This window comes from Erpetoichthys calabaricus, chromosome 15 (genome assembly GCF_900747795.2).
Source record: "Erpetoichthys calabaricus chromosome 15, fErpCal1.3, whole genome shotgun sequence".
Taxonomy (NCBI): Eukaryota; Metazoa; Chordata; class Cladistia; order Polypteriformes; family Polypteridae; genus Erpetoichthys; species Erpetoichthys calabaricus.
The window spans coordinates 19,436,822-19,455,836 of NC_041408.2; the positions used below are offsets into that span (position 1 = coordinate 19,436,822).

The 19,015-nt window shown below is 42.3% G+C and overlaps 2 protein-coding genes across 2 annotated transcripts in view; both read right to left on the reverse strand.

Moving 5' to 3' along the window:
- Positions 1–19,015, reverse strand: part of LOC114665624 (calcium-binding protein LPS1-alpha-like) — a 116,706-nt gene that overhangs the window by 88,980 nt on the left and 8,711 nt on the right. The window lies entirely within an intron of this gene.
- Positions 12,928–14,928, reverse strand: LOC114665953 (atlastin-3-like). The gene has a single exon (XM_051919630.1). The coding sequence runs from the start codon at positions 14,901–14,903 to the stop codon at positions 13,344–13,346; it is 1,560 nt and encodes a 519-aa protein (XP_051775590.1). The 5' UTR covers positions 14,904–14,928; the 3' UTR covers positions 12,928–13,343.

Below are 19,015 nucleotides of genomic sequence, written 5' to 3' on the forward strand. Positions count from 1 at the left end.
GCCCAAGCAGTGGTGCATAGGCCAAAATTAGCCTGCACCCTGGTATGTTTTACAAATATCATACATGAACACAAGTCATTGTCTCTGCAATACTATTAAAGTTCATTGGAGCCTATTTTCAATTAATGTTCATGAGCCTTTTCTTAAAGTACTCACTAAGCAATTCACCTAGCAAAGGTCATAAACATGGACAGTGAAATGGAGTAGAAGGATACCACTTCTCTGAAAGTTAAACAATAAGGCGTTCTATAAATGATATGTGATGTTGGCTTCACAAGTTATTCCTAAAAAATATTTTTCCCGTTGTGAGAGACTCCATGCTGGGACTGGCATCCCAGCTAGACGTGTGCTGGGATTCTTGCCCGGTCGGTATGTCAGTGGCATGGAAGGACAATGGATTGTCTCTCCCGTAGCACTAGATGGCAGCCCCACTGGGTTATAGTACCACAGTGGACTCCCTCACTGTAGTTCATTGGCTCAGCCCTGTTGGGTTCCATGGGTGCCGCCACGGGGTGCAGAGGGGAGTAGTAAACCATACTTTGTCGGGCTCCAGCCTTACCCAGAAATGCTTCCGCACTGTAGTTTCGAGACCCCGGAAGTAGTCCCACGTATTGCATAAAAGGAGCAACCTACAGCAGTTTGGGGAGCCAGAGTCAGGAGGAGGTGGAGAAAGCTTGGTGGAGGAGTGGTGGAGTGACAACAGAGTTGCCTAGTGGTAAAAAATATATATATATATATATTCTCTGGTTAATTCTTCCAAGTTTGTCATTTTTCTTTTTAGCTAGTAAATCACAACATCTCCATCTTTAGTTGGACTTGACCTTGCTTGTTTAAGGAAGCTACTGAAAATGAAAAACAATGAATTCATAATTTGAGAGAGTGTTTGGGGAAACACAAATGTAAATAATGTGATATCACTACCACCACAGTGAAGCTTAAGAGCCCAAAGGTTACACAGCCCATTTAATGGACGACTGCTGACACAAACGATAACCTTTAGGAACTCTATCCCATGTTTTACACTCTCCATACTCATTAAATGACTTCTAAAATGCTGCAGAGGGTCTCCAGCCCTGGGGCCATCTATTGTTTCGAGTTGTGGCAACTGTGGCATTAGTGCAGTTAATATTCACTATAAATGTTCATTATTACAGGTATATTAGGCTGGGGGGCTGTCAAGAGTCAGGGTCTGTTAAAGCCCATTGTGGCACATCTTGTGTGATTTTGGGCTATACAAAAATAAATTGTATATTGAATTTAGAATTCTGTGCTGATCTGACTTTTTACTAGAAATAACTGTATTTCATAACAAATAAACAACCTTTGATTAAGCCTGAAAACGTCTTTTTAGAAAATATGCACTGCTGACCACAAGAATACATCTTCCTCTTTAACAAAAGAGCTTTGCGCCATTACAGCCCCCTGACTGGGACAGCTGGGACTGGAGACTAAAGATGGCCAAGAGCCTGGGGCCCATCTACAGGATCATCCTGATAAACGCGAAGAAGCATAATTGGCAGGGGTTGTGCATTATTGTGAGGCCCATCACCACCTGCATTTCTAACCAGTGGTCTAAGAAGAATCAACTCATAAGGGAAGGGTTGCCACTCTGGCCTTTCCCGAATGTGCTGGCCATCACCTCGCGCAAATGGATGATAATTTAGCCTGTATATTCTACCACCGTTAGCCATTCTCCTTTTAAACACCTGATAATCTCACACCAAATAAAAAGGCCTAGACACTAAACCGAGAACAAACATGAATGCTGAATGACTTGCAACAGGCTGCTGTGTCTAGCTTTATAGGGAGGCTTGTCAAGTCTCACGAGATAACAGCTAATTCTGGATTTTGTGAAGAGAAAAGGAGGAGGTGGATAGATGGAAGCTACCAAGTGAAGAAACTAACTTGAGATCAGTTCAAATCGTGTTAAGTTTTTCACCCATCTCAGTAATCCTGTTCCAAAATAACCAAATCTCCCACACATTTTGTCAAAACATTTTTGTCCTTTTATGTGGAATCGGCATCCCACCTCCTTTTCTCATTAGGTTAGTTGGATACTCTAAACTGTAGGTGTGTTTGCCTGGTGATAGACTGGCAGCCCATCCAGGGTCCGCTTCTGCTTTGACACTGGCACCCTATGACCCTCACCTTGACAATTGGGGTACAAAATGGATGGGTGATGTCCAGGGGTCTCATTTACAAAACGTTGTGTGGATTCAAATGTGAAAATATGTGTACAGCAAAAAATAGGAAGATACATACCCTTCAAAAAAAAAAAATCTGACTTGGTGTGTGCACAATTTATATCAAATTGACCTTTAGAAATCACAATCCCCTTGTAAATGTACGTATTAAATGCTCCTTGAACGCTCACCCTGAATCAACCATATATGGAGCATGCTAATCATCCTCATATATATGCAATCAGGCTGCTGCAGGCCACCTGACTCATCCGAAACATCAGAACCTGTGTTTGAGGAGTCCAATGTCTGCTCCACACAGCATTAAAGTGCAGGGTCAGGGCTGGTGTAAGGTGGCAGCGTCTGATCGAATAGCCACTGTCACCTGGCACTTGTAATGACATGGTTGCCAGTACAATGAATAGTATAGGCCCTATGATAAACTGCAGGTTCAGCCAGTTGTCAACATGCCAGTCATCACGTACAATCCCATGAGCAAGAAATCTGCCAATGCTACTGTGCCTTGATATCAATGACTCATGGGTTGACCGAGGCCACTGAGCCTGTCATTCTCATCTTGGCTTCACAGGTGACGTGTGTGTTCATGTAATGTCACCGTTCATGGTTAACGAAAACAGTGCCATTCTCACTAGATGCCCTTATTGCTATGTGGCTGTGTGTGCTGTCAATTGCACCAGTCATGTTAGGAAAACCAAAAGGCTCTTGGGAGTTTAAATCAGCTCTTAAGTCAATGATCATAATGGACAAAAAAAAAAAGACCTGCCGGTCCCTAAAAGCTTGTTCCTTTCCTATAGCACCAAACAAGCCCTGTTGTGTCAAACCATTAGGCCATCAATAGGCTGAGATGTAGAGCTTTCTGTATGCAGGGAGTGAATCACAGCTGTGTTTGTACTGTGCTTTGGCTCCTAATCCTGGGAATATGACCATCAGTAGCCGATATAAACTGTCTGAAAAACAAAAGAGCTCTTCAGTGCAGATACGCGGTATTGGCCATCTTAAAAGGAAACTAAAATACAGTCTATAAATGTGGGGTGGCCAGCTCCAATCCTGGAGAGCCACAGTGGCTGCAGGTTTTCTTAATTAGTGACAAGATTTTGCTGCTAATCAACTTCCTTTAATTTATTTGATTGAGGGCTCTACATCGGTCTGTCGTGGTGAAAAAGGAGCTGAGCCGTAAGGCAAAGCTCTCAATTTACCAGTCGATCTACGCTCCTACTCTCACCTATGGTCATGAGTTATGGGTAGGGACCTAAAGAACGAGATCGCGAATACAAACAGCTGAAATGAGTTTCCTCCGCAGGGTGTCTGGGCTTTCCCTTAAAGATAGGGTGAGAAGCTCAGTCATCCGGGAGGGGCTCAGAGTAGAGCCGCTGCTCCTCCACATCGAGAGGAGTCAGATGAGGTGGCTCGGGCATCTGATCAGGATGCCTCCTGGACGCCTCCCTGGTGAGGTGTTCCGGGCATGTCTAACTGGGAGGAGGCCCGGGGAAGACCCAGGACACGCTGGAGGGACTATGTCTCCCGGTTGGCCTGGGAATGCCTCGGGATTCTCCCGGAAGAGCTAGAAGAAGTGGCTGGGGAGAGGGAAGTCTGGGTATCTCTGCTCAAGCTGCTGCCCCCGCGACCCGATCTTGGATAAGCGGAAGAGGATGGATGGATGGATTAATTAATTTGTCATTTAAGACTCAGACCCTTGAAATCGGGGCTGAGCAGCGTCGATCCTGGAGGGCTGCAATGGCTGCAGGTTTTTGTTCCAACCCAACTGCTTTTAGATAGATAGATACTGCGGTGGGCTGGCGACCTGCCTGGGGTTTGTTTCCTGCCTTGCACCCTGTGTTGGCTGGGATTGGCTCCAGCAGACCCCCGTGACCCTGTAGTTAGCATATAGCGGGTTGGATAATGGATGGATGGATGGATAAATACTTTAGTAATCCCCAAGGGGAAATTCACATTTTATGAGAAATCATTCATTGCTGATGAAGCTCTTATTGCTCAAGTGGCATTTTTCTGCTTCCTTTTAGTTGTCAACTGCTCCTTATATTAGCAATAAGATGCAAATGACAAAGGAACCAGCAGTTCTCCATCTAGCTTGTCTCCATTTCCACCTGTGTGCATTCATCATTCACTGTTTGGTTTAATTAAATACTCAGAAGGAAACCGAAGAGAAAGTGAAGAACTGAAAATTACTAATCCATTTTTGGTATCAAATCACTCGGATGAAACATGTTATCATTAGAGAAGGAAAAAAAAATCAATGAATGAAGAAAGAACTGACATGATAGAGTTAAAACAATAACAAGACATGAAATTAATTAAGATCTGTTATTGGGGAGGATTGGGTTCTAATTAAGCAATAGGGTTGGAACAAAAAACACTGCAGCTGTCCAGGATTGGAGTTGACCACCCCTGCTGTAAATCATATTCATCACTTTTGAGTTTTAATATGTTTGTCACGTCAATGTACATTACAATAATGGCTTGGTCGTATGAATTATTATGATTAAGCTAGTTTAGCTGCATTTCCCTACTTTATCAAGGATGTCTATTTTTTTTTCCCCAGTTACTCTGAAATATTGCATATGGATGGCTCACAGTTGCCATAAAACATACAAAAGTTCTTCCATCAAGTTTTCTTTTAGAAACGGCGAGTTTTGCGTGGAAAGTTGTGCACACACATTTCAAGCCTCTTTTTCTGTGGGCACAGAAGTTTAATAAATCTGACCCTAGATGATTTCACTAGCTACTTTGACTTCTGATAACATCACAAGCCATTAGATAGATAGATACTTTATTAATCCCAATGGGAAATTCACAACTAGGACTGAATTCCTAGAAAACACTCACGTCAACAACATAATCATCTGTTGCAGAAGGGTACAGGTGCAGTGCAGTCAGTACCAGTGCCATCCTGTAAAGTCAAAAAGTTCAAAAAAAGAGTCCCAGTACAAAAGTAATCATGAAAGATTCCTGATCACTTCCGTCCATCTCCTGAATCCAAAGAAACAAGAGCACTTGAGATTGTTGAGATGTTCTACCTGTGAATTGATATTAAGAATAAATAGGTTTGTAGAGTACTTACTGTGAAATGTGCATTTGCTAATCACCATGCAACACCACCTCGCCACTCACCAACCCCATGATTTTTGAGCGTAGTTAGTGTGACCAACAGGGGTGTTGCAGCACCCCATACTCCAAACACAAATGCACAGACACAACTCTCAACTCTAAACAAAGCTTTAACTTCCTTAGCGTTACATTTTTTCTCCAAAAAGCTTGTAAAAAGCATTGGATTTCTTTGGCTTGACAAATTACATTTTATTAAATCTCATCCTCCTACTGCAAAATGTGCGAAACACTAAAAGTACAAAGTCAGAGTTGTACAAAGTGTAATAATGATTCAAATAATAATAATGATAATATTATGAACTGTACATGTGTGAGTGATGCGTCACTTTCGGATTCCCAGAATTGCTTTTGGTTTCACTGACTATTTCAATTTCACTGCCTGAAGACAGATTCAGCTGATTTCTTATGAGATGCCATTATGAGGCTAGGAAAAGATGCGTCTACACTGTTGCCCAGGTAGCACTCGGGCCTGACGGTTTTGCAAGACACGTCTACAAAGTTTCCCAAGTAACACCCAGCACTAACACTGTTGGCATTTTTACAGCCCGAACAGGCCTCAGGTCTTACGCGAGATGCGTCTATACTGTTGCCCGAAGTGACACTCCAGACTAACACTTTTAGTACTGTTTTTACAGTCAAAGTGATGCTTAGGTCTAATATTAAGGGGGTTAATCTTGTGAAAAGCTCTACAATGGTCTCAAAAGGGCACAAGTAAACACAAAACACTTTTCAATATCCTTATTTCTCCTCTGCTCCTCCAGACAAGCTTTGTGTGCTTCCTCCCAACTCTGGCTGACAGGACTGGAATGGAGCTGCCTTTTTATACCATGAAAATGTCCCTCTGAAGCATTTCTAGGTAAGGCTCCCACAAAGTAGGGCTTACCGATCCCCACAGCTCCCCTTGATGGACCCCCACAGAACCCAACAGGGCTGCCCCAATGGGACTACAGCACCCAGCATGCCCTGCGGGTATCCATGTGAGAATCCTAACCTGGGAAGGCTGCCACCCAGTGTTCTGGGAAAGAAACCAGTCTGAATAAATGGTCTTCCCCTCTTCTTTCTTTATGGTAACCTCCCAGCTGGGTAAGGATCCACTTTTCAGTCCTGGCTGGGATGCCAGACCCTACACGCTGTCCATCACACTAGCTTACCTTGAAACATCTGCCTTCCATGCCCTAAAAAATACCTTAAGCTTTTGTCATATTTTTATGCTGATGTTTGTTTTCTGCAAAATTGTGTAATATATTCTGTACTTCCAGTGACATCATAAATATTGTTAACACTAAACTGCTAGTAACTAGTACTGCAAATGTTGCGCACTTATCCATCTGTTCATCTTAGTTTCTGATATTGGTCCAGTAAATTGGCAAGGCAGCTACATTGAAATGTCTGTTAGAATTTATGCACCGCATACTGGACCACGTTGAGTTCCATGCCAACACTGCCATGTCATGAGCTAGGATTATCTCTCAGGGACCCTTTTCTTTAGGTGGCCTGATATCTTGCTCTTGGAGATAATGTGGCACCCTGTTGACACTTTAGTTAATTTGACATCCTGACCCTTAAACCCGTGTGTATTATGTATGGAGTTTGCATATATGGATATAGTCCCATTGACCCAAATACATTCTATTGGATTATCCGAGAATTTTACATTGGCCTGGCCTGAGTACGTGTGACTCGATGGGTGAATACAGCTTGCAATGGACTGAAGTTTCATGCACTGTTGTTTCTGGCCTTGTGCCTGTTGATGCCTGTACAGGAAATCTTCCAGACCACAAAGTGGCAACAACAGGCCTCTAAGACTTTTTCTTTTTTGCTTACGACAAAGGTCACACAACCTGACAACTGCCTTTTAAAAAAGACAGAAAGGCCATTGAATTCTGGAAATAGCACGATGCAACTCCCCCATGATAGAAGGTGGCAAGAAAAACAACTTAAGTGCTCATTCAGTGGCTTGACTCCTAACTAAACCTAGATTTAATCTTCTAATTTTGTATTAATAAATATGCAAAATGCTTTTAATATTAATTTGGTTGAGATTCTTACATCTTTTTGGTGTCATGGGTTCAGGTCAGGGATGTTAAATACAGGCCTGTGAGACATTGGCCTACAACAGGTCACCAAACTTATTGAAGTCTCAACACCAAGTGCTAGGACCAGAGATCTGGAACTGCAGGGTGAACTGCAAAGGGCCCTAAGGTCACCATTGCCTCCACATCTCTCACCCCTTGGCTTAGGAAAGCGAGCCGGATACCTGGGTATCTCTCCAGGCCTGGTTCTAGACAACTCACAATCCCTGAACAAACTTATCAAGAAAGCCAACTCCATTACAGGGCTAACCGTAGACACTGGAAGTGGTTTTAGAAAAGAGAATGGTGGGACAATACTGGGTTCTACCATGAAATATCATCTATCTTATAGTGCCTTACATCTCATCTCATCTCATCTCCCTTGCGTGGACCGTTATATGATTGTACTTTTTATACAAATCCAAGGTGGCCGTGCCCATTTATTTTCTAAATAATGCTATAATATCTGCTTCAACAATGTAAGCATTATTGAAGACTGGAGTGTCTCCTGCCTTTGTGTGAGTCTGTCCCGTGTCTAAAGATGGTCTGTGGTGCATGTGTTGTCATGAAAATGGGTTTAGATGAAACCCAGGAAATTATTCTACTGTATTGTCTCAATCAGGAAAAAAGAAATCCAGACTAGTGGTCATATACAGTACCACAGTAGTGTGATCATCAGCATTAGGTATAGGGTGGGGGACATTATGGGACAGTAGTCCTAGAATTTATGTATGGCTTGAGGGGATCCTAGGATTAGGGGAATAAATGGCGTAAGGCATCTTGTTAGAGGGTTGTAGCTGTGCTCCCTTTCTGAAGGAGGATACTTGCCACTTGATATTTATTGTTTAGGGCTGGTCAATCACATTCTCAAACCATCTTCAACTATCTCATGAAATATAATCATTTCTATTTGAATATATTCAAATGTTTCAACCGTGTATTATTTTAGGATGCCACCCTTGCCCAAAGCCCAGTGTTTTCTGTAAACTTTGAGCTGTAAGTAGCAGAGTCCAACACAATAGCTCTGAATCCCTACCTTTATAACATTGGTTTTTAGAATCCAAAGAACCTTTTAAGCTCTAGTCAGAAACAGAAAAGACTTTCTACACCCAAACACCTAGAAGCAGACGCCTGGCTTCCAAGACAATGCCAATGGCAATGATGCCACTGGGGAGGCACATGGCAGGGACTTTCTCAACAGGACTCCCTCACAGAGAGGGAATCTCACATGGCAAATCGAGAACGTCTAGACATGCCGATCTTGGAACACGGGGGGCTATCACTTGGATTTGAAAGTAGCATTTGCCACGGGTTCCATGGAAAAAAAAGACACTATGGGATTGACGCCATCAAGTATTGGTGGGAGATCAGTATAGTACTTTCTGAAAGTATTCCCCTCGGTGTTTATCCTGATTGTTGTATTACAGTCTGGAATTAAAATGGATTTTCATTTGGGTTTTATGTGATGGACTTAACAATACAGTTGAAACTGTTGAAGTGGAATGAAAATAAAATACCTTGTGTGTGTGTGCGTGTGTGTATATGTGTCTATATCTATATATATATATATATATATATATGGAAGAGAAGATCTGTGATATGGTTTGCCTATTTGCAGCTGGAGATCCACAAAGGCAGAAAATGAATCACGTATCATAAAGTAATTTTTTATTCCCGAGCTTTCAGCCCCTACCAGGGGCCTTCATCAAAGGTTAATGCTTAGACTTACAAGAATCAAAGGCAATATATAGCAAAAAATTACGTAGTGGAGGGTGGGGCGGGGAGGTGCGGGGATATTAAGTCAGTGTGATCAGGAGGGGGGGTTATTGGTTGTAAAGATTTTATTTATTATGAACATGTTCTTCTTAAGTTTGCATATGCTGGATTTATGTCCAAGTGTCTGTTGATGGCATTCTCATTTGATAGCCAAGATTGGACATAAATCCAGCAATCCCCAATCACACTGATGGAATTATCCCAAACTTTGAATAACCCACGGAGCACCATTAAGTCCATTCTGTAAAGAAAAGGCACCACTATGAAGATGACAAGAGAAGGCTGTCAACCAGAACTCATAAACCTGGCAAGGAGGGCCTTTAATCGGAGATGCAACAAAGACACCAAGGATTTTACTGAAGGAGCTGCAAAGATCCACAGCTGAGATGGTAATATCTGTTGTCCATAAGGCCACTTTAAGCCATACACTCCACAGAGCAGATTGTTATGGAAAAGTGGTCAGAGAAAAGTCATTACTTAAAGAAAAAAACACATTTGGAGACCCCCCAAACATATGGAGGAAGGTTCTCTGGTCAAGTGAGACTAAATATGGAAGTTTCCCATAATGAGCAAAACATTCATGTGTGACGCAAACCCAACACTTCCCATCACCCCGAGAAAACCACTCTCACAGTGAAGCATGGTGGTGGCAGCATCCTGCTGCGAGAGTGTTTTTCATAGGCAAGGACAGGAAAACTTGTCAGGATTTTAGAAATGATGGATGGCACTAAATACAGAGCAATTGTTGGGGAAAACCTGTTTCATTTTGCCAAGGATCTGAGACTGGAATGAAGGTTTACCTTCTCACAGGACAATGGCTCTAAGCATACTGCTGAAACTCCACTGGAGTGGTAAAAGGAAACATATAAATGTCATGGAATGGCCTCTTCAAAGCCCAGACCTCAACCGAATTGACAATCTGTGCCATGACTTGCAGATTGCTGTATGCCAACGCAACCCGTCTAACTTGAAAGAGTTGGAGCAGCTTTGCCTTGAGGAATGGGCAAAAATCCCAGGGGCTACATGTGTTATTCGCCAAGAGACTTGCAGCTTGAAATGCAGCAAAAGGTGGCTGTAGAAACTGACTTGGGGGGGGATACTTATGCACACTCAGGATTTCTGTTTTTTTTGTCTTGTCTGTGCCACAATAAAAAATATATATATATATATATATATATTTTTTCATCTTCAAAATGGTAGGCATGTTGTGTAACCCTTCAAAAATCCATTTTAATTCCAGGTTGTAATGCGACATGAATGCTGCTGCAAGGAACTGTACACGCCCAATATCCTGGCACATGACAGCAAAGATATCTGACCTGGGATAGGTGTGACATACAAGAAGCAGCCTTGAGAAGCCTACCGCTTTAATGGCCTCTGCAGGATCAAGGGTGCAGGAACATCAGAAGCCACCAGTCCTGTCATTGGCAACCATTCTGATTGTGAAGGCAGCAGAGTTTGCTAGTTTGGGTTCTCCCTATTAGCGTTCCAATCCCGTGTGCATTTCAGGGTTCAGACAAACCATTCTGTTGATACGTACTCAATGTTCCTGGAATTGTAATTTGTGTGGAGACACACCAGGAGTGCTATCCTATTACACGCATGTTCAGATTAAAATGGAAAGTCAAGCACTGATGCATTTTAACAGTGACTTTTATTAGACACAAAATGAGCCAACAGCCTTTATACTAAGAGGATAGAAAGCACTAAACGTTATAAAATCAGACACCCACTGAAGGCAAGCATAACGTATCTGAAAGAAAGAAATCTTTGTGAAGCACGTGAGGCTATAGAAAGCATAAACACAAGTAAAATATGTGCAATGATGTTTTAATCCCAAACTGGTCCAGCTGGCTCTCCAGCACTTGGCATGATCGGTGACTGACCACATTTGGTTATCTTACTTTAAATCTAAAGTGAACTGTGAAATTCACTCTATAATGGTATAAGTAGTTCGACTATGAGGATGAAGGAATGGAAGAATTAAAAACATATTGGACCCCAGATGGGTGCTTTTGTCCTGCTCTGCACCCAGTTCTGGCCCCCATATCCCTCAACTGGATTAGATGGGTTTAAGGATGATATACTGTTTAATTTATACAGCAAGCAAAAATAGGAACAGAAAGTGGTGAAAGGCACAGATCACAAAATGCAATATTGCTTTCAAATTGGCAAATCACTAATAGGTGAGATAACAAAGGGCTCTGGATGCTTCAGTCATCAAATTGTAAAATGGAAACAAAAAATAGGGGTCAGGATGAGAGTGGATGGAGGATCAGTGATCTTCTCAGCAATGTAATCAGAAGGAACCTCCAATATATCATTGATAGTTCATCAGTATGTACACACTGAGGTGAGGGAATGTTCATTTAGGCCAGTGCTTCCCAAACTTGGTCCTGGGGACCCCCTGTGGCTGCAGGTTTTTGTTGCAACCAGCTTCATAATCAGTGACAACACCTGACAACACCGATCTTATTTAATTAGCTGTTAGTTTTTTTCTCTTATTCTGCATTCAGAAAAGCACAGCAGTATGATTTGTTACATTTATAAGACATTTAGAAATGTTTCTGCTTTTGCTATAGATTTAAATGCTTAACTCACTTTTGCTGATTACATTATAAACTGCTCACAAAAATAAAAGGAACACTTTTTAATCCAAGTATAGCATCAACTCAATGAAACTTGTGGGCTATTGATCTGGTCAGTGAAGTAGCAGAGGGGGCTGTTAATCAGTTTCAGCTGCTTTGGTGTACTAGAGTACACCAAACAATAAGACAACCCCCAAAACAGGAATGGTTTAACAGGTGGAGGCCACTGACATTTTCCCCTCCTCATCTGTGCTTATCACAGATGAGAGCAGGTTCACCCTGAGCACATGTGACAGACGTGAAAGGGTCTGAAGAAGCCGTGGAGAATGTTATGCTGCCTGTAACATCATTCAGCATGACCGGTTTGGTGGTGGGTCAGTGATGGTCTGGGGAGGCATATCCATGGAGGGACGCACAGACCTCTACAGGCTAGACAACGGCACCTTGACTGCCATTAGGTATCGGGATGAAATCCTTGGACCCATTGTCAGACCCTATGCTGGTGCAGTGGGTCCCGGGTTCCTCCTGGTGCACGATAATGCCCGGCCTCATGTGGCGAGAGTATGCAGGCAGTTCCTGGAGGATGAAGGAATTGATACCATTGACTGGCCCCCACGCTCATTTGCCTGACCTCAATCCAATAGAACACCTCTGGGTGTGACATTATGTTTCAGTCCATCTGACACCACCAGGTTGCACCTCAGACTGTCCAGGACCTCCGTGATGCCCTGGTCCAGATCTGGGAGGAGATCCCCCAGGACACCATCCATTGTCTGATTAGCACGTGGGGGCCATACAAACTACTGAGTACGATTTGGAGTTGCTGCAATGAAATTTCAGCAGTATTGACGAGCCTGCCTGCTGCATCATTTTTTCCCTTTGATTTTCGGGGTGTCTTTGAATTCAGCCCTCTGTAGGTTGATCATTTTCATTTCCATCAAACGATGTGCCATCCTTTCGTTCCTAACACATTACCCAGTCCATAGCAGTTGAGATAGCCAACAGTATGTTTTTTCTCCATTGAGATCTGATGTGTTTTCAAACTGTTCCTTTAATTTTTTGAGCAGTTTATTTTGCCCTTTCTCTATGCAATTTTCCCACTTCGTTATATCTTATTAATGACAATTAAAAATGAGCAGAGCAAAACCCCAGGCAAACAACGCTGAATAATCAAAGGCTGCAACTACTTTAGCGTCAGACCTGCTAATTAGTAAATAATGGATTAATTAAACAATTAGAACACCTGGAAAAGTAGAATGAAAATCAAGATGAAAAATATTGTTAAAAAGAAAAAAATACATTATTCCCATATAACTGCTTAGTACATTTTAATATATATATTTTTACCAAACTTAGTTTTCTAATTTCTATATTTTTCCCAAATCACAGAATCTGTGCAATAACAGTTCACTTAATTAGCCCAGGAGTCCAATTAAAAACAGAAGCTGATTGGAACAAAAACTTGCAGCCACAGTGGGTCCCCAGGACCAATTTTGGGAAGCACTGATTTAGGCCAAGCCTTTACTTGCCTTCCTTACAGATACTTATTTCTGAAGTGTCTCAGAACACCCAAATAACTGCTAAACTGGATCCCTCCTGTATGATGGGCCATACTGGGGCTGACGTCTTATCGTCTTTGTGACGTTCATCCTAGACGTCGCCTGCTTTAATAAAAAGTTGGCTCCGTGGTCAATGAGAGCTCCCACATTCTGATACTCTCCAATGTAGAGGATGTAGGTCCATGTGAAGAGGGCGATAACAACAATCCCAATGAAGAAGTTACATAACTGAGCCAGCAGTGACACCCCCAATAAACCAGATAAACTGGACAGCAAATAGAGCACCGTGACAAGGACAAAGAGGACCGCTGGTGTGGTGAAGGTGCTGAAGATGTTCTTCCCTTGGTTGTGCTTCAGAAAGTTCTCATACAGTTCTTCTAGCTGATGCTCAAGCTGGTTCTGGTAGCTCAGGCTGAAGTCTCTGCCCCCCATCTTCTTAATGAAATGGAAGTGCTCCATTGACGTCTGCACAAACTGGATGTGCACTTCTTGTAGAATCTGAGGTGACACGTAGGGATGATCCCCTCCACACATCTGCACCATGGATTTGTAGTAAAGATCTTTGGCAGAGGCCACTGCAGCCAAATTGTTGGCCTCTGCTGTGGCCTGAAGCATGGATTTTGGGTGTGGCAAGTCCTCGCCTTGGTATATTTTGATGTAGGCTTTAAAATATTCTAACAAACCTTGGCATGTAACTTTAGAACCATTGATTTCTTTCTCGATCAGGTTTTCTGGCTTCAGCAGCAAAGGCACCAGGATCTTCAGCTGATTTTTAAACTCCTCTGTGATGTCACAAAGCTGTCCACGGAAATGCTGGCTGGTGGCCACCTTCAGGCCAGGATGTGGTAAAAGGAAACAGCTGACAGTGGAGAAGCAGGAGTGTATATGCTTGCGCACGTTTTGGATTTCTTCGTGCTGTCGCTCCTTGACTTTGAGCCGTGTTTCTAGGAATTGCATGCCACCTCTTAAGCCGTAGTCGTATTCATACGGGCAGCTCCAGTCTCGCACTAGAAACATAAGGGACTGGAACGGTCTGACGTAGCACTCATCCATGGCAAGGCGCCCATACTCCGTGAACAGTTGTAGCTGCTGAAGGGCATTCTCTTGAATGTTTTGTGAAAGGTTGTAAATCTGAATGGAGCTGGTCATGGTGCTGAGAGCAAATATGGTGGCATAGTCTTTAACAGTTGAATGGCTATCAAAGGCCCCTTGAGTGTCCATCAGCACCACAGCTACCTTTTTACCACCAGGTTTTTTCACAACAAAGACCTCACTCCAGATCTGAATGCCATTGGTGTCAGGCTCAGAACCTCCCCGCCAGGAGAATCCAGTGAGGGGTTCGTCTTCACTTCCAAGCCACAGGTCGGCTTCTTTATCTCGAGACATGTAGCGTAACATAAAATCAAGCAAGAAGGACTTGCCCTTTCGCAGAGCCCCTGCTATAGAGACTACAGCCACATCCAGGTCTCGGATGCCATCCTGCAGCAGCACCCTCTCCAGGGCCTCAGTATCCAGCTCAAACGTGTGGTCTTCTTTATGCAAGTACACAATCTGGACTGGCTTGGGAGGCCCATCTGCCATTTCTGCCTGCTAGCACCGTGTTTCCACCCTGAAGCTGCTGGTACGTGTGTCTGATGCCGCAGAAGAGGAAATCATATGCAGGCTGATGGGTTGTAGCATCTGCACTTATGACAGCAGGGACCCACCCGTAATTATATCTCATGAGAAATGAGATTTAGAAAAGTAGATCCTCCCACATAGAACAGAAAGGGTGGAGAAATGTGAGGGAAATGATGATGGATTTGTCAGATTCAATTCAAGAAATCACCCGGCGATGGTGGTTAATATGAAACATGCTACATAAAATAAAATGAGCTGATTGACTAAAACAATACAGAACATCATGAAAGGCTGTAAGTGCCACATGGGATGGACGGATATATTTGAAGTACCTTCCCTGACCAGGATAAAACCGGACAGGAAAGGACTCTGGGGGGGTGTTTATTTCCCTCAGGATCCTAGATGGCAACAGAGAATGCTGGGAATTGTAGTCTGGTTGCACAGCCCTGCTGGTGTGCCACAAGAGGGTGTTGCAGGGAGATACACTCCCTGTTATTTGGGATTTCCGTATGATCTGGAAGTGCTTCCAATGGGCAAAAACCCCGGCACTGGAAGTACTCCTGGGTCCTCAATTAAAGGGACAGCGCTGCCATGTCTAGGTGAGTCAGAGCTGGGAGAAAGGAATGCAACACTCAAATGAGAGTGAGAGTGACAGCTGGAGAAAGAAGAGGAAACAACTTGTTTATTTGTCTGTACAAAGGTGTTTTACATAATAAACATCCTTTATTTGAACCCGGGACTGTTTTGTGTGTTCATGATTGGAGTTTGGTGCTCTGTGGTGCCCCATAGGTAACATCATTCATACTTCTTTCAAAGTGGATGTGACTCAGTTTAAACAAGTCATTTTAGCTCTTGTGAGGCTTGGGAACATCTATTCATTCAGTTTCTGAACCCTGGTCATATTTACAACCCCATGAATAGTTTTTGTGCTCTAGTTGTGTGTGTGTGTGTGTGTGTGTGTGTGTTTGTGTGTGCGTGTATCAATAACTCTTTGAATGACAGCTGCAGGACATGTTGTGCTGGTGTGACCCATTCAAGGAACCTTAATTACTGTTTAAGAATGTGCTGTTAATTAAGTGAAAAGTCACGATGAGATCAGAAGAGCCCAGGCTCTTGCCTCCTAGTCAAGACAACATGATGGGCACAAATGGAATATATACGATTTCTCATAATTCTCCACTATGTTGACTCCGAAGACTTAAAAGACCAACACATGGCCATCTATCCACTTTGTTTTTTGCCTTATACAGTTAATTGTATTAGGAATTTATTTTTTGGGGTCAGAGCACAGGGTCAGCCTTTGTACAGTGCCCCTGGAGCAATTGCAGGTTAAGGGCCTTGCTCAAGAGCCCAACAGAGTAGGATCCCAGTAACGGGGATTTGAACTGGCAGCCTTCCAGATACCAGCACACCCACAGACCCCAGCAGGGCTGCACAACTGGACTACAATTCCCGGCACTCCCTGCTGCCATCTAGCGTTCTGGGGGAATAAAGATCTGCCAGAGACGGTCCTTCACTGTCCTCCTTCCCTTTTATCCCGGTCAGGGAAGGTACTTGAAATATATCCATCCCATGTGGCACATACAGCCTTAATGAATGACAGAGATAAGACTTTCTGTATTGTTTTACTCAATCATCCCATTTTATTTTATATAGCATGCTTCAAATTAACCAACTTTGTGGGTAACCAAAGAAAATCAAAGTAGGCCTGGAAGTAAAGTGGGAACCAAGCCCGCAGAGACACCAGCCCATTCCATGATGTGATGCACATGTCAACATTGACTGACACCAGGCAGGTTAACAGTGGCAGTTGTCACACGCGTGCTTAGGGAACAGCTTAAGGGCTTTGGTGATTTCAATTCCTTTCTGAGACATGAGGGGGCGATGTACAATAACGATCTCTTTTCTCCTTTCCCTTCTAGAAAAAGGAATACTGGTGTATTTCCACCAGTGCCATCACTTCTGGGGGCAAACCACCTAGATAGACCCAGCTCTTCCTTCCAAAAAAGGAAACGCCACCATCTTGGACAGTTCAAGTGATTGCTCAGTACAACTTGACATTGTGCTGTACAACGCGCTTTCTTTTACGCCTTTTGCATACCTTATAATATATGGGGTTTGCCTTCAAGGTGCTTTACTTTTTTGTCTAATTACACCATTTAAAATATATACACGTCTTTGGGATGTGGAAAGAAAATCCATATAGTCAAGGAAAGAACACAGAACTCAAAATGGTAAGCAACCGGGCCCGGGATTTGAAGACAGAGTCTTGGAAGTTGTGAGGAAGCAGTGCTTCCCAATACATTAACACAGAAGACATTCTTGAGGCTTTCCTTTTATTTAACCTAGATGAAGAAGGACCTTCCAATACAGATGACACAGCCCAGGTTTGTTATTTGTTAAAAATTGAAAGTATTATTTTTACTTTGTTGTATACGGAAAGTATTGTAATCGTTGAATGATTCGATGTTGAGATTTTGATGAATCTCGATGTTTTAGACCTCCCTGACTTTCTCGTATACAAAGTATGGGGAAAGTACTGGAATCTTCCAGCAATTCCATTTCAAGACTCTGATGAATTTCAAAGTTTTAGACCATCCTGAGTCCGAAAATGCCATTTTTGGAATTATGTCTGTGTTTGTGTCTGTGTGTATGTGTCTGTATGTAAACATGATAACTTGAGTACGCTTTCACTTAGGTCAACCAAATTTTGCATACAAGTATTAGCTACAAAATGTAGATTCACACAGAAGAAATTGTTTTACTCTCTCGTATATGAAGTATAGAGAAAGTATAGTAATCATGAAAAAATCCGACCTTGAGATTTTGCTGAATCTTGTCATTTTAGACCTCCCCAAGTCTGAGAATACAATTTTTCGGAATTATGTCTGTGTGTGTATAAACACGATAACTCAAAAACGCAATGGGATAGATGGATGAAATTTGGCCTGTGATTGTTACACCATAATTGTACATCTATATTAACTTTTGGGCCAAATCCATCAACCGGAAGTGGTACTTTACCTGAACACATACTTGATTTTTTTGTTTTTATTCATGCAGCTGCAGAGTCCGATTTATTCAACTTTACCTTTATAATAAGTGTTCAATATATTATTAATTTGATTTGATTTGTTGTTGATGGTTCTTTAATGTACATAATATAAAAATATAGTCATTGTCAGGTAGTTTACTCCTCAAATATCCATCCCCATATCTGAGTACACAAGAAAGTCTATGGGCGACCACTCCTGATTTTTGAAAATAAAACGGCACTGATCGAGAGACTGACAAGGTCATCATACAAGATCAGCATATTGTTACAAACCAATCACTTTTGCTTTAAAATGTTGTTTAACAGCAAACTTTGTAAAACTGCTGAGTTGACAATGTCTCTACTGAACTACAAGTAGGTAGGCGAAGAGAGTCTGCCAAGTGATGAAAAACTAAACATAATAATGTGTTTTTGTATTTATTCTATACGGTATTTATTAATTTATCTTTTTAGTTCATATTCACAGCTCAAAATACTTGATATTGTGAAAATAATCCTGTAGCAGAATTATACTTTAAAATATTTGGCCCCATTCTTTCAATGTTTCTCTCTCTCTCTCTCTCTCTCAAAATGGATAGTTGAAATATCATATTCTTTTTGTTCTTAACAACAGCCATATCATACATATTGCATACCAGGGATTTTGCATAAAAACCTGCTGGGGTAGGCTCAAGGTTTTCTTCGATCCTGCTCTGGATAAACAGGAATAGGTAATGTTTATATTGTTCCTAATCTCAAATGTTGTCTCTTGTCATTTTGTGGCTGTCCATACTCCTATTACCTGCTCTTACTCTGCTCATTAAGGGTTTACTGTTCTTATGGTGGGCTGTTCAAGTCTCACTGCCCCTCACCTTCACACTACATGCTTGTTTTTTTTTTGTTTCCCTCAATACAGCTAGGTGGGGTCCTCACACTGATTCAAGCCTAAGAGCCCTGTTCTTCCTAAGCCCCCATGATTTTCATGATCACACCAGTCAGAACTCAGTAGATTCTGTTTTTTGATTTTTGATATCTTTTC

What these genes read in the sequence shown, in the direction of transcription:
- LOC114665953 (XM_051919630.1), bottom strand. Translation starts at nt 14,903, where the DNA reads ATGGCAGATGGGCCTCCCAAGCCAGTCCAGATTGTGTACTTGCATAAA.